A 17,338-nucleotide genomic window follows, 5' to 3' on the forward strand; every position below is an offset into this window, starting at 1 on the left:
GGCCATCTCTCTTTTTTTTCTTGGTAAGTCTGGATAAAGGTTTATTAATTTTATCTTTTCAAAGAACCAGCTCTTAGTTTCATTGATTTTTTTTCTTTTTTTAAAGTCTCTACTTCATTAATTTCTGCTCATATCTTTATTACTTCTTTCCTTCTACTAACTTTGGGTTTTGTTTGTTCTTCTTTATTATTTCCATTAAGTGTAAGGTTAGATTGTTTGAGATTTTTTAAATTTCCTGAGATAGGTGTGTATCACTACAGACTTCCCTCTTAGAACTGCTTTTGCTGAGTCCCATAGTTTTTAGATCACTGTGTTTCAATTTTCATTTGTCAGTTATTTTTTATTTCCTCTTTTATTTCTTCAGTGACCCACTGGTTGCTTAGTAGCAAATTATTTGGCCTCCACAAGCTTGTGTTTTTTGAAGTTTTTCCTGGCAGTTGATTTCTCATCTCATAGCATTGTGATCAGCAAAGATGCTTGATATGATTTCAAGTTTGTTAAATTTACTGAGACTTGTTTTGTGGCCTAGCCTGGAGAATGTTCCATGTGCACTTGAAAAGAATGTGTATTCTGCTGCTTTTGGATGGAGTGTTCTATATATATCATTTAAGTTTATCTGGTCTAATATGTCACTTAAGGCCAGTGTTTCCTTATTTTCTGTCTGGATGATCTGTCCATTGATGTAAGTGGGGTGTTAAAGTCCTCTACTATTATTGTATTACTAACAATTTCTCCCTTTATGTTAATATTTACATTATGAATTTAGGTGCTCCTATGTTGGGTGCATATATATTCACAATTATATCTTCTTGGTGGGTTGATTTCTTTATCGTTATGTAATGTCCTTTCCTGTCTCTAGTTACAGCCTTTGTATTAAAGTCTATTTTGTCTTGCATTTGTATTACTACCCCAACTTTCTTTTCATTTCCATTTTCATTGAATACCTTTTGCCATCCCTTCACTTTCAGTCTGTGTGTGTTTTTATATGTGAATTGAGTCTCTTGTAGGCAGCATGTATATGGGTCTTGTTCTTTTCTCTATTTAGCCACCCTAAGTCTTCTGACTGGAGCACAGAGTCCACTTACATTTAAAGTAATTATTAATAGGTACGTACTTACTGCCATTTTGTTAATTGTTTTCTAGTTGTATTTGTAGTTCCTGTTTCTTTTTTCTTCTTATTCTCTTTCCTTGTGATATGATTGCTTTCTTTAGTGTTGTGTCTTTATTGCTTTTAATTTTTTTATATCTGTATAGGTTTTTTGTTTGTGTTTACCACGAGGTTCATATACAACAACCTTTGTACACTGTAGTCTATTTTAAGTTGATGGTTGCTTAAGTTCAAGTGCGTTCTAAAAGCACTACATTTTTAATCCTCTCCACCAACATTTGATGTTTTGGATGTCATATTTTACATCTTTTTGTGATTCACTTAAGTAACTTAGATATAGATAATTTTACTACTTTTGTCTTTTAAGCTTCATAGTAGCTCTATAGACTGCTGATCCACTACCTTTCGTGTGTGTTTGCCTATACCAATGAGATTTTTCCTTTCATAATTTTCATATTTCTAGTTGTGGCCTTTTCTTTTCCACTTAGAGCAGTCCCTTTAACATTTCTTGTAAAGCCAGTTTAGTAGTGCTGAACTCTTTTATCTTTGCTTGTCTGTAAAACTCTTTTTATCTCTCCTTCAATTCTGAATGATAATCTTGCTAAGTATTCTTGGTTGTAGGTTTTTTTCCTTTCAGCACTTTGAATATATCATGCCACTCCCTTCTGGCCTGCAAAGTTTGTGCTGAAAAGGCAGCTCATAACCTTATGGGAGTTCCATTGTATGTAACTAGTAGCTTCTCTTGTTGCTTTTAAGATTCTCCCTCTACCTTTATTTTCTGCCATTTTATTTATAATGTGTCTTGCTGTGAATTTCTTTGGGTTCATGTTGTTTGGGACTCTGTGCTTCCTGGACCTGTTTCTTTCCTGTTTCCTTCCCCAGGTTAGGGAAATTTTCAGCTAACTTATTTCTTCAAATAAGTTACCTGCCCCCTTCCCTCTCTCTTTTCCTTCTTGTACCCCTTTAATGCAAATGTTAGTACACTTGATTGTACCTTAAACTATCCTCATTTTTTAAAATTATTTTTTTCTCTTTTCCTGTTCAGCTTGGGTGATTTGCACTACTCTGTCTTTCAGATTGCTGATCCATTTTTCTTTATCATCTAATTTATTGTTGATTCTTTCTAATGTATTTTTTATTCTAGTTATTGTATTTTATTATTCAACTGTTTCATTCTTTTATATTTTCTAAGTCTTTGTTGAAATTCTCATTGTGTTCAGCCATTCTTCTCCCAAGTGCAGTAAGCATCTTTATGATAATTACCTTGAATTCTTTATCATGTAGATTGCTTATCTCCACTTCGTTTAGTTCTTGTTTTGAGGTTTTGTCTTGTTCCTTTGTTTGGAACATATTCGTCTCCTCATTTTGCCTAATTCTCTCTGCTTATTTCTATGTATTAGGTAGGTCACTTATATCTCCCAATCTTGGAGAAGTAGCTTTATGTAGGAGATGTGCTATGGGGCCCAACATCATGCTCCCTTCTGATCACCAGGCTATATGAGCTAAGAGTGCCCTCTATGTGGGCCGTGGGCACTCTTCTATTGTCGTGGGCTGACTACTGTGGGCATGCTGGTAGGCAGTGCTAGCCTCCAGCATTAACAGGCTGGAGGGAGGATTCCAAAATGGCACTTCCCAGTGCCAGTCTCATCACAGTAGAACAAGCTCCCCAAAATGGCTGCTGCCAGTGTCTCTGTCCCCAGACAGACAGTTGCCTCCTGTCTCTCTGGGAGGCTCTCTAAGACCATCAGGTGGGTCTAACCCAGGCTCCTTTCAAACTACTGCCTCTGCACTGGGACCCTGAGGGTGTTAGATTTTGCATGTGCCCAGTAAGAGTGGAGTCCCTCTTTCCTACAGCCCTCCAGCTCTCCCAAATGTAAGCCCTGGTAGTTTTCAAAGCCAGACTTTCTGGGGACTCGCCTTCCTGGTTCAGAACCTCTAGGCTGAGGAACACAAGGTGGAGCTTGGACTCCTCACTCCTTGAGGAGGACATCTGCACTTGAAGTATCTTTCTTGTCTGTGGGTCATCAACCTGAGGTTGTGTATCCTGCCTATACCACATCTCTGCCCCTCCTCAATGTGGCTCCTTCTTTGTATCTTCAGTTGTGGAAAATCTTTTCTGCTAGTCTTCAGGTCATCCTCCTAGATATTTGCTCTGTAAGCAGTTCTAATTTGGGTGTGCCTATGGGAGGAGGCGAGTTCAGGGTCTTCCTATTCAGCCATCTTAGGGAAGCTCCTCACTCTTTTTTTTTTTTTTTTTTTTTTTTGCGGTACGCGGGCCTCTCACTGTTGTGGCCTCTCCCGTTGTGAAGCACAGGCTCTGGACGCGCAGGGTCAGTGGCCATGGCTCACGGGCCCAACCGCTCCGCGGCATGTGGGATCTTCCCGGACCAGGGCACGAACCCGTGTCCCCTGCATTGGCAGGTGGACTCTCAACCACTGCGCCACCAGGGAAGCCCTCATACATTATTTTTAATTATAAAAGGAGTAATAGAAAGATATAGTAGTCACCACCTTAAGATATAAATTTCAGAATCACCATCAGTGGGACAGTTTGAAATTATGGACCTCCTAATATAATGCAATAAATGGTATACAAATTATTTATGTAGGCTTCATGCCAAAATGTAACCTAAATTTAATCATGAGGAAGCCATCACACATATCCAGAATACGACACATTCTATAAAATCACTGGCCTTAACTCTTTGGAAAAGTCTATGTCATGAAAAATAAACAACCAAAAAAGACAGGAATACTTTCTAGATTAAAAGAGACTAAAGTGATATATCAAAATGCAACGTGTAGTCCTTGATTGGATTCTGGATCGAAAAACATAGCTATAGATGGTATTTGGGGGACAAGTGGAGAAATTTCAATACTAATGAAATTAATTAGAAAATTAATGCTAATTTTCTTACATGTGAATGGTAGGGTAGTTATGCAGGGTACGTCTTAGGAGATATAACTAAAGTATTTGGGATCAGCAAGAAAATTTTATATGTGTGTACACACATACACACACACACACACACACACACACACACCCTTGTAGAGAGACAGAGAGCAAGAAAGAGAGAGGAAGTAAACACAGCAAAGTATTAGCTACTATTGACTCTAGGGTAAACATATATGGATGTTCATTGTATTTCTCTTCCAGTAAGTTTAAATAGGTTTAAAATATGTTGAAATTTGTTTCCCTAAATAAATATATATCATATAAAATTATTATATATAATAAATATGTATTATTTGTGAATATATATATGCAACATGCTGCCATGTGACTGTTTCACCATTAGAAGTCTTCAAGTAGAGGCAATTCTCCCTTCTAAAATTCACTGAATCAATTCAACTCAAAATTTTGTTGAACACCTGCAATATGCTAAATCCAGCTCAAAATCAAGTATACAGAAATGAAGAGGGTATATCTTTGCCCTCAAACATTCACTGTCTAATAGGGAAACAGACATGTAAATAAATGGTATGATAAGTGCAACCGTGGAGACATCAAAGAAAGAGGCAACACAGAGAAAGATATGGTTAACTGTATGCAGAGCTGTCTAATAGAACTTTCTGTGATAGACAAGTTCTTTACCTGTGCTATCCAATACAGCAGTCCCTAGCCACATGTGACTAAAGAGCACTGGAAATATGCTACTGCAATTGAGGAACTGAATTTTTTATTTTATTTATTGTAATTAATTTACATTTGAACAGCCAAATGTGGATAGAAGCTACCATATTGAACAGCACCACTCCATAGGGCATGGCAGGGAAGGGGAGGTTGAAGAGAGAAGAAATTAAGAAAGTCTTCCCAAAAGATGCAACATCTAACAGGGTCTTGAAGGATGACAGGAATTTGCCCAATTAGATAAGGTAGGAAATAGTCTATGCAGATAAAGAAGCACATAAAAGTATGAAGAGATGTCCCAACACGACATTTTTAGGAAATCAGTAAATTTCACATTACATGGGCATAGAGAGCAGAGGAGAGGAATGGGGTAAGAAGAAGAGTGAGGATAATAAAGTTAAAAGAAAAGAGAGAGCTTATATTATAAAAGATCTGATGTATCATCCAGAGGAGCTTAAATCTGATCACGGTATTTGGAACTAGCAAACAGAGAGCAAGAGTTAGACAATTAATTTCATATTTTAGAACGATCATTTTGACAGAAGACTGGAGTGGAGACTGCAAGTAGAAACGGGAAGCCAACTGAAGTTACTATTGCACTAGTTTAGCAAAAGTTAAGAATCTGGATGGAAATGAAAGAGGGAACAAATGAGCTATTTGGGAGGTATATGGAAAAGGGAAACAAAGAGGAAGACTCCCTGATATTTAGCTTCTGATACTGATAATAAAACAGAAATAAAGCAGGGAGAATCAGACCCAGAAAGACAAGTGGGCAGAAGGAAAGAGTATGACTATGTTTCAATACTGATAGCTTTAGCTTTAGATCACAAACTGCAAGCTGGGATGAAAGCAGAATGTGCAGCTCACAAAAGAGGAGAGGCGTCTGAATCTGCATCCAGGAAAGGGAAGAGAAATCAGGCTATATTTGAAGCTCCTGTGAGATGCAGCCAAACACGCCAGTGTCTGAACTGAATAACAATGTGGTCTGCTCTCTCTGACCCTGCTGTCTAGTTAACAGGGCATAACTAATGAAACTCCAGCAGAACAAAACAGTCAGAGTCATCACGTTTTCAGACACCCTCGCTTTCTTTACCTTGTTAGAGCGAGAGCATGAATATAACTTGTGCTCTGTTTTTATAGGAAATAAGGCAAAAAAAATTTACAGGTACCTAACATTTCCCATACTGTATATCACATATAAATAAATTATAGCAAAAGCCTACTCCTACAACTAGGAATTACATTGTTTTTGAAAGAAACAAATATTGAAAGCCTAGAACTATGACATATATATATATATATATATATATACACATACACACACACATATCATTACTCTTCACAACTACCCTGTGAAAGTGGTTAGTATTATCTCTATTTTACAAGTGAGGAAATTGAGGCTCAGAAAGGTTTAGTGGCTACCCAAGGTCACACAGCTAGTTAGTGGCTGAACTAAGATTCAACTCTAAGTTCAACAAACCAAAGTCAAGTCCCACTGAACCCAATGACTATATGCTGCTTATGGAGGTGGAAGAAAACAAAATGCAAAACAATGAGGTCTCTGTTCCCATCTTTCTGAGAGCTCACACTGTCACCAGCATTCCTTGGTACAATGCCCTGATGCTTCCTAATTTTGCCTTTTAAACTACGCTCTACAACCTAAAATGCCTTCCCCTCCCCTCTGTTTATCCCAGTTCTACCTGTCCACCAAATCCACCTTCAATTCAAATTCCCCATCACGTGAGAGGCCTTCCAGACAAATTCTTTCCATCATGCACTCTCTTTCCCAATATCTTTAATTCCATTTATGGACTCAGTCATTGAACCACCTATCCATCCCAGAAACAGGAGATGATTCTGTGTAAGGTAATGTATTCAGCAATGAGGCTGTACAAAAGAAATACCTATAAGAATACAGATGGGCCCTGCCTTACAATGGCTTAACTTACAATTTTTTGACTTTACGATGGTGCAAAAGCAATACTCATATAGTAGAAACCATACTCCAAATTTTGAAGGTTGATCTTTTCCAGGGCTAGTGATAAGTGGCATGATTCTCCCTCGTGATGCTGGGCAGTGGCAGCGAGCTGCATTTCCCAGTCAACCATGCAATCACGAGGGTAAACAATGACACACTTACAATCATTCTGTACCCATGCAACCATTCTGCTTTTCACTTTCAGTACAGTATTCAATAAATTACACAAGACATTCAACACTTTATTATAAAATAGGCTTTGTGTTAGATGATTCTGCCCAACTGTGAGGCTAATGTAAGTGTTCTGAGCATATTTAAGATAGGCTAGGCTAAGCTGTGTCAGTAGGTTAGGGGTATTAAATGCATTTTCGACTTATGACATTTTCAAGTTTATCGGGATGTAACATCGTAAGTCGAGGAAGATCTGTACTGTTTAGGGACGGAAGACATGGAAAACTAGCGAGTTTAATATGAAATATCATTTCATATTATAAAATACTTGGAAATATTTTAGACCTATAAATCATTTGTTGTTTTATGTATACAAGTGTTAATTTGAGTGTCTGGTCACTTCAACATCACCGGAAATTTCTTATATTTCTTCTATAGCCTTCCATGCATCCAAAAAAAATTGGCTGAACTCTTGTGAGGCACAGTGCTAGGTACTACAGGGAATACGAATAGATACAAGATGCAATCTCTGCCCTTCAGCTGAAGAAATAAAACAAGTATGCATATAATTATAAGGCAGAACATATATGATAAACTTATATAAGTGTTATATATCATAGTGCTAGGAACATAGAATAAAAGCAAAACTAAATAATAGTTTTTCAAGGAAGGACTCATGTTGTCCTGGTATCTGAGCTGAGCCTAAAGCATCATTAGGATCCTAAAAGCCCAAAATAGAAGATTAAGTCTAGAAAAGAAAGATTCATGCTTAAGAAATATACCAATTTATTGTTCTCTAATCAAATAAAAAAGTCACTTCTATAAAAAGTAAACTTTGGTTCATCCTAGCAAGTTTAATATGCAAACAATATTTTGATTAGTAATAAACTGTGAAAATGAATATCAAAAGAAAGATTTAGATCTGCTATTCTGAGCTTCCAACTCATGGCAGTCAGCTGGCTAAGAAAAATGGCAAGGGGTAGCTGGCAAACTACAGGCTATTGAGGTATTTATAACCGCTTGAGTCTAAAAAAAATTCCTAAAGCTTTATTTAATATTTGCAAATAAACTTTTCTAATTATTTAATATTAAATTGCATACTCTATTACTGAACTCCTCAGGGAAGAAGATACTATTTAAATGCAAAAAAGCATAATTATTCATTTCAATTTAACAATAATTAAATGAAAAGCAAGTACAAGTACTGCCAAGAATCTCTTCTAATACTGTACTAGTGGACATGCGACTATTAACAAACACTAATCTCATTAAAAATAAATGATTTATCTAGGCTCAGATTCATCATATTCATAGTTAAAAGTATATGGCTTACGGAGCTCTATAAATAATCAATTTTCTGATAACATTTACACCTGGTCATAGCATTCTGTGCAGTATTCAATGTATTTATTTCAAGATTTCATATGCTAAATGAAAACATGTCTAGTCATCTTATTACAGAGAATAAAATCCAAACATAAAAGCAGAGCTTGGGAAATTAATTCTCCACAAATTTTTTGGATTTTCTATTTTTCTGAGCTGGATTATTAGAACAGATTAACAAAGTGATTTGTGTGTGTCTGTGTGTGTGTGTGTGTGTGTGTGTGTGTGTGTGTGTGTGTGTTTGTGTATGTATGTGAAGAGAGAAAATGTAGGTTTTCAGTATGGCCAACTAAATTCCTTATGGATCCAATGCTTCCAGAAATAACAACTCTAAATTCTGGACAAAATACAAAAAACAAAAACAACAACAACTAAAGGCAGCCTGGGTGCCTATGAATAGGAAAACGCCTAAACAAACGGTGATGCGTTCAAACAACCAATACTGAGCAGTTTAAAAAAAAGAACCAGGCAACAACAGGACTGAACGTCAAAACCATTATGTCAAGTAAAAAAGGTCTCACACACAAGGGTATACATAGTATGATTCCTTTTATGTGAAATTCTAACAGAGACAAATCTAACCTATGGTGGAAAAACAAAACAAAACAAAACAGTGGTTTTCTCTGGCGAGTGTTTTAGGCAACTGACTCTGAAGGGGCAGGGAAAACTTCCCGGGTGGTAATCTTCACTATCTTGATAGGGGTGGTAAGTTATATAGGTGTATGCATTTGTCAAAATTTAGTGAACATACAGTTGAGATCTGTGCTTTTTATTGCATGTAAATTTTACCTCAAAAGAAAAGAATGTAAAATATTGAACTGTAGTCAATGACATGCATACTAAAATATTTAGGGGGAAAGTGTACTGATGGCTGCAATTTACCTTGAAATGCATCAAAAATAAGATAGGCACAGACAGATGAATAAATATTGATATAGCAAATATACTAAAATATTAATGGCAAAATCTTGGTGTGGATATATGCATATTCACTGTAAACCTCTTTGATTTTTCTAAATCTTCACTAAAAAAATGTTAGAGATAAAAAAAAAAAAGAAGGAAAATAACATTAGATTAATTCAGAACAAGTCCTATGAGGCTAACATCATTTCCTTTCTATTTTATCGGGATTACCACCAGACAGACTGGTAACTCAGAGAAAAACAATTGACAATGTATTTGGACCCTGATAAATTTGGATCTCTCTTCATAATCTGATTAAGGCAAAAACCCCAGATTGCATAAATAATAATGATAATAGCTACTGCTGTGTACAATACTCTTTACTAGACACTTTCCTAGCACTTTATATATATTAACTATTTGATCTTGACAACAATGCGATGAGATAAATACTATTATCCACATTATACCAATGGGGAAACTAAGATGTTAGGATAATTTGCTCGAGGTCACATACATGTAAGTGGAAGAGCCAGAAATTAGAATCCAAAGAGTGTGGGTCAGAACCCCTGCTCTTAACCACTTCCCCATGACTGTTCCCCTAGTTGACTCTGTAACTGATACAATGTCATATAGGGTGCTCTTGTCAAGTTTGTGGTTGACATGAAGCTAGGAGCAAAAGCAAATATAGTACTTCACAATTTATCCCAAACGATTAGGGACATATAAATAAAAGACTAACAAGATAAAATCCCATAGGGATAAAATATAAGATACTGCATTTGAGTCCAAACAACCAACTTTACCTCCTGTGACAACACTGGTGCACAGCAGGTGTTGGGCAAGAACCTGTCAAATGAATGTATGACTGAGTGGCAGGGGAGAGAGAGTGTGTGAAAAAGGACAGGCTTTAATAAAACCAAAGCAAAATATAAATTTAATAGATAATGCTACAAAACACTAATATATAACTACATTATCTAGAAGTAGGTTAAATGAGCACTCTACAAGTCTGTTCTAGTCAGACCAATGCCAGATATGCTGTGCTAACTTCTGGGAACTACAGAGTAAAGACACAGGTAACCTGGAACAAGTTTAGAACAAAAGTGTAAGATTTAAAACTGACCTATGTGAGGTACAATGGAAAAAGCTGTGAACATTTGATGTGGAGAAAAGAATTAAATGAACACAGTAGCAAACTTCAAAATGTAAGGTACTGTCATGAAAAAGAAGAGTCACACTTATTCTATAACTGTCCATAAGAATAAAAATAAAGTCAATTGAGAGAAGCTACAGGAGCTTCAGGGAAACAAAATCAGTGTCAAGGAAGACTTTTCTAACAGATATAACCACAAAAGAAAAGGTGGGAGAGAAGGGACTATCTTATAAGGGTATGAATACCCTAAATATGATAAAAATAACTCAATGAAAGATTGGACCAAATTAACCTGAAGATCTCTTTCAAATCTAAGAACTTACTATATAATAAAAGGTAATTTTTATAAATCTGTCATAAAAAGCTTCAGATTGATTAAAATAGACTTGGCATGACAAAATTTAAATGTAAAGGAAAAAATAAAAGTTATTTGCCAAGTCTGTAAATGCGGAGAGCTTTCAGCCTAAAAACACTGCAATAAAATGCAAAAGAAAAGATAAACAAATTTGTCTGCATAAATATTTAAAACTTTTACATATGAAAAACATTAAAAGGCAAACAATAAGCTATGCAATTAGGACAAAGGGATTTTATCTTTAATATAGAGCTATGGTGTCCAGTACAGCAGCCACAAGCCACATATGGCTATTTAAATTTAATTAATTTAAATTGACCTTAAATTAATTAACCATTAAAATTTTAGTTTCTCCATTGCACTAGCCACATTTCAAGTTCTTAACAGCCACTGTGGTTAGTGGCTACTGTACTGGACAATGCAGATACAGAACATTTCCATCACTGCAGAAAGTTCTATTGGAATTTTAATATTTAAAAAATTTAGTGCAGGGAATTCATTACATAGCTGATGGAAGAGCTGAGATGCCAAACAGGGGGTTGTGCATCAATGCAGAGATTAGCAACAGCAGGAAACCGTTACCGTCCCTAAGACAGAACAGAGTGCAGAGCCCAAAACCCAATGTCACCTGGAAAAAGCTGGGACCATAGCGGGTGTCTTGGGTGGGAGCTGGAGACAAGGAGGAGAAGCAGCCCCTGCTGGATAAACACCCTGATGTAAAAAGAGGGGAAGAAATACCCAACTTCTGCCTTCCTTCTGCCCTCCAATCTCCTGCCAGTACCTCCCACGGCTGAACACAGACAAAACCCAGGTGTCAAAGGAGCCTGGGAAACATAGCCTGCAGGGGTCAGACCCTCTGTTAAAAAGGGCAGAAGAGGGAAGGGAAGAAATGTCTGAGGTCAAACAGGATGAGGCCTGGCACAGGTACAAATAATTTAGAGAGAAAAAAAAAAAACACAAATGGCCAACATTTGAAAAATGCCCAACCTCACCAGTAATTAAATGTAAATTACAAATCGCTATTAAAATAAGAATAATATTAAATTAACAATAATAAATAATAATTCAAGTACTTAGTGCTGATAAGGGTGTGGTAAAAACAGATACACTCACATATCCTAGGGGAAGAAAAGAATTTTCAAAATATTTTCAAAGAAGCCGGAACAATTTTGAAATTAGCATCAATAAATTTTTAAATGTTTATACTGTTAGACCAACTGAGTGCATTTCCAAGGATAGATACAAAGTCTAGAAAATCTTAAGTCCAGAAAATAATATTAGAAACAAAGATGTTCATTGCAGCTTTATAATATTGAAAAAAAAAGGGACACCTTCAATGTCCACCAGTAGGACAAAGCAAAGTAAGGCAAAGTAAGGTACATCTATCAATTTATTAAAAAATAATACTGCTTGTTTGCCAGCCACAATGAAAGGTGCTAGATATATAAAAAAGATTAAGAGGTAATGATAGACTAATTTGTATTCATTTAAATAATGTTTATGAAGGATTTAAATAAAATAAGAACGTGTTTGTGATATGCCTAGTGATAAAGATTAATCTGAAATTGATTACTCTTACATCAAACAACATATGCCAAAAGGTTATTAGTAACAGTGGTTGCCTCTAAGTGGTAAATTTATGAGCTTATTTTTTCCTTCTTTTATATGTTTCCAAACGTTCAAAATTTTCTAAATAAAAAAAACAAATTTTACGGAGCTATAAAAAACTCCTTCAGAGCTATTAATGCAAATGTTTAACAACTGTAAACCTGCCACAACAGTGCCAGTTTACCTGTTACAATAATAAACTGCATTATTTGGATCCAATTCTATCGCCTGTGTGTAACAATCCACTGCAGCAGCATAATTTTCTTCTTTCATGTGGTTATTGCCTAAAATAACCAATAGGTACAGTAAGTACAATATACAGAAAAAAAAAGTCTGGAAGATAAATTTTAATCATAGAAACTACAGTAATACGAAGGTCAGCAACATGATTTTTCATTCATACTGGAAATAAATTTTGTATTGTACTATAGAGTTGATACCCGTTAGCTTTCAGTGTGTTTGAATGATTTTTAACAACGGAGAGTCTTTAAAAAATTAATCTTTGACCATACCACTCTCAAAAATTAATTTTTTAAAGACTCTATACACTACCAAACGTAAAATAGATAGCTAGTGGGAAGCAGCCGCATAGCACAGGGAGATCAGCTCGGTGCTTTGTGACCACCTGGAGGGGTGGGATAGGGAGGGTGGGAGGGAGGGAGATGCAAGAGGGAAGAGATATGGGAACATATGTATAACTGATTCACTTTGTTATAAAGCAGAAACTAACACACCATTGTAAAGCAATTGTACTCCAATAAAGATGAAAAACAAAATTAATCTTTTAATATCTTATAAAACCAGACTTCAATAAGTGTAACAATTATGATTACCTCTTGGCAAAACCTAATCACCTTCCTTATCTTCATCTCTCTCTTTCCTATTAGAGCTGCCCCACCCCATTCCAGGTGGACCACCCTCCACAATCACTATCTCAGTCTGGACCTGGTCCTCCATTCCTTCCCTGTCAAAACATGCACCTGCTGATGAGCAAGCCCTCAGAACATGTGGTGAGGGTAAGCTAGTAAAACTACTCATGTCAATGTCATTGGCAGATATTTTTATGTGCTATCCCTTCCAGAGATTTATTCCAGAGATTTATTCTCTCTTAAAGAAGATTATTGGAGATTAATTTCTAGAAAGACAGAATTTCAGATACCACAGCTAGCCCACAGCATACTGATCTTCAGGAAGGGCTTCTGCAGACACATCTGGCAATAATTTAGCTACATTAACGACTGGTCGGCAAAATAAGGGATTTCTTGTGGCTATCTTCTGTAATCCATTAAACAGAAAAAAAGTGTCATGATCACTAATAAGAACCAATGCTCAAAATTGAAATTTTTAAAACACTGGGATTACGAGGAATTGTTTACATCTCAAAAGCCTCTATTATTCCTTCCAGCTTTCTCTGAACCAGAAGCTCTCCTATTAGCCTTGTTTTCTTAACAGATCATTAGCTACTTAATGGGAGGAGAGTGTAAATTTGCAGATAACAGTAAGATTAAAGGAAAGACATGTAGATAAGAGTACCTAAAATCATACAAACGTTACTTCAAATTAAGAAGCAGAAATGAATATAAAGAGTGATTGCTAAATGAATATAAAAAGTGATTTCTACATAATTTCTCTTTGGGATGATAAAATGTTCTAAAATTGTGGTGATGGCTACACAACTCTGTGTACATACTAAAAACCAGTGAATTCATACATGTTACAGTAAATCGCATGGTGCGTCAATTATAGCTCAATAAAGCTGTATTTTTAAAGCTAAAAAAATTAATTTACATCTCCACCCCCAAAAAGAAATGAAGCCAAAAGGTTACATAGCTTTTATGATTGAGCAAGAAATTAACTACATTAGCCTCAGTACTTAAATAGATTTGCTTCTTCCATGTAAAAGATTTAAATTCTCTGGGTTACGTGGATTTTCTTGTTGCCATTGGGTCTTTTTGCCTTGGGATGGCATTTCTTGGGTAGTAGTAAAACCTAGTGTATGTCTTTTCCCGTAAACCACACTAAGTGTACAGATACTAAATATATATATAGCGATATTAATGATAAAAAGCTTCAAGTCAGAAAATATTCAATATACAAAAACTCAGGACACAGATATTTGTGAAGATAAATATAACTAGGCACTGCACAGCACTCTATATTTATACACAGAACTCTCCTGTCTCCTTTAATCCTCAAGACAACCCTTTGAGATATGCCTTTACTTCTGTGACATGGCAGGGAATTACAGCAATGAACCCTTCTTGGTTTTGTCTGATCTTATTGCAGCTCTTCAGAAGCAAAGCACACAAAAATATTTGAAAGCAACCTTCCAGGAAGGTACTAGCTGGCCAGAAGCCCTGATTAACACAGGTAAGTATAACATGCAGCCTGTAATAACCCTATGCTTGACAGTCTACCGTGGCCATTTGTTTTCACACGAATAGCAAAATCTGTATGACAATTGCTTTAACTTTATGTGTAACATGTCTTAGATGTGACATGTCTTAGTGAAAACAAAGATTAAGAGCTTTTGGTTAAAACCACAAGCAGTAAGTAATTCAGTTTACCCATGCTGCCAGAGTAAATGAGCCTCATTCTGCATCTCCTTCCAACCCTCAACTTACTAACATTCATTATATCAAAACAAACTCTACAGGGAATGCAGTCTCCCAATATTCTGCCATGCAGAGGGAGTAAATATGAGGGACAAAAATAAAATTTCAATTTGCCATTTAGTACTAGAGCTAAAACAAGAGAGCTGCAAAAGCAAAATGTTAGTGGAGCATATATTACATCACTGAGGGTTTCACACACTACAAAAGTCTAAGTAGAAGGAAAAAGAAACATCAGATTAAATTGTTTTCAGTGAGAATAATATATGAAAAATGCATTTGTATCTGGATAGTTCAAATGCAAATTCTTTGGAGAATACTATAATTCAAATGACAATGAGGATCTGGTTACTTTATTTTACGTGTAATTTACGAAAGTCCTAATTCTAAAATTTTAAGTCACTGTAGTGATAAGATTTCTTAGAAGAAATAAAAAATTGAAAACTGAAACCAGTCTATTTGTAGGAAACACAGCATTTTCTAATGTAATCCAAAGAAGATAATCACACAATAGTGAAAATAAATATAGACAAAGATATTAAGACAGCTTTACTTAGGATTACAAAATTATCTGTCTAGGTAAGTAAATCATGGTCTAACAGTACCATGGAACACTATGCAGCCATTAAAAGCAGTGATATAGTGTAATTTATAGACCTAATAGAAAGGACCATGCCCGAGCAATAGGAAAAGCATACTCTTTTCCATATCTACCTTTTTACACAACAACCAATTTTTTAAAGAAAAAACTCAACTGCCTTCTTCAGAGTATAAACTAAAGAAAAGGCCAGAAAATGGTTCTGAACCATTTGTGTACAGCTTCAGAACATTGCACATTCCCTAATAACTCTCTGCCTATAGGACAGGGTCTTTGTTGGCTCTCATTCACTGGTAAAGATCAGGACTCTGCCCTACAGCTCCTTAGTACAAATCTTGTAGGCCTGACCTGGCTTGCCTCTATAGCTCCACAAAACTGACATGATATAAAAACTGAACACAGATCCTCAATGGTGACTTATTTATTAAAATCAAGTATGCTTCAATAGTCACTATTAGAAAATTTAATAACAGTAATCATGTGTGCTAGTTAATAAATCCTTAAGTGCCATATACATATATTAAATTTCAAAGAACTCAAAAATGCTAAATATACAAAAGTTAAAAATAATACTGAAAATCACTTTCATGTCTTTGATTAAGCATAAAGAATCTGGGATCCTAGAGTACACACAGCAAATACAGTTGCAAATAATCAACCCTTCAGTGACTTGTTTTGCAAGTTTTACTCACAACAGATCTGCTTCTCTTGAAGCAAGCCATACCTATATTGTTCACAAGCCATTCTCTATTTCCAGGCTCATTTCTGTTTCACAAATGCCACAAGGACTTACGACAACCCCGTCTTGGCAGTACAAACCAGAATCTTATTGGGTGACAGAGTCACTTTCCCTAGAGTTTCAGAAAGCTTTACTAAGTAATTTTTCTATGAAATATTCACCTTCATCTTTTAATTGGTCAGCTTTTCCCACATCTTCAGGCACTGAGTTTGAGAGAGGCAGGATGTCATTCTGAAATTAAATAAAATACAATGTACTTCCATTTAGCTACATAAAGAGTCATCCCAGAGAACTATAAATTAAAGTAATAATTATTTAGTACATCATCTGTAAATCTATGTCATGACATCTAACATCTAAATAACACTGTCTGCAAGAAATAGGGAAAAAGTCCCCCAACATACTTTTCTTAGAAAAACAAATATGTGGAATTTTTTCTAGAAAAAAACGGGCAACTGTGAATCAATTTTTTTTACTTGCTTTCACTGTATCTAGAAATCCTACTTCATAAACAAAAACAGAATCAGTATACAAAGAGTAGTAATAGAATTATGCTCAAAGTAGTAATAGAATTATGCTCAAAGTGAAAATTTTGAAACATAATGTTAATATCCTATGAGAAAGTCAAATCCACAGGTACCAAAAAAAGCATTTATAATATGATCTTATTGTTTAAATATATGCACATACATTCACATGCACACAGGCTGAAAATCAAAGACTGGACAGGTATACACAAAAGGTTAACAGTAGGAATATTTGGAAGTAGGATTTTCAGTCTCTTCTTTATATCCTTTGATATTGTCCAAAGTTTTTAAAATAATGGTCATAGATTTATTTCCTCATTAAGATAATAAGCATGGGCTTCCCTGGTGGCGCAGTGGTTGACAGTCTGCCTGCCGATGCAGGGGACACAGGTTCATGCCCCAGTCCAGGAAGATCCCACATGCCGCGGGGCAGCTGGGCCCGTGAGCCATCGCCGCTGAGCCTGCGTGTCTGGAGCCTGTGCTCCGCAACGGGAGAGGCCACAACAGTGAGAGGCCCGCGTAAAGCAAAAAAAAAAAAAGATAATAAGCAGTATAAGATTCCTGTTTTT

The 17,338-nt window shown here is 35.9% G+C and overlaps 1 protein-coding gene across 4 annotated transcripts in view; it reads right to left on the reverse strand.

The window, feature by feature from the left end:
* SGTB (small glutamine rich tetratricopeptide repeat co-chaperone beta) overlaps positions 1-17,338 on the reverse strand; it is a 49,135-nt gene that overhangs the window by 19,395 nt on the left and 12,402 nt on the right. For all 4 annotated transcript variants that reach the window (XM_073802160.1, XM_019929969.3, XM_019929968.3 and 1 more), the window contains 2 exons: positions 16,404-16,473; positions 12,478-12,577 (listed from right to left, as the gene is read on the reverse strand). In XM_073802160.1, the coding sequence (XP_073658261.1) occupies positions 12,478-12,577; positions 16,404-16,473 (170 nt within the window). The remainder of the gene's footprint in view (positions 1-12,477; positions 12,578-16,403; positions 16,474-17,338) is intronic.

The sequence above is a fragment of the Tursiops truncatus genome, chromosome 3 (assembly GCF_011762595.2).
Source record: "Tursiops truncatus isolate mTurTru1 chromosome 3, mTurTru1.mat.Y, whole genome shotgun sequence".
In the NCBI taxonomy this organism is placed as follows: domain Eukaryota; kingdom Metazoa; phylum Chordata; class Mammalia; order Artiodactyla; family Delphinidae; genus Tursiops; species Tursiops truncatus.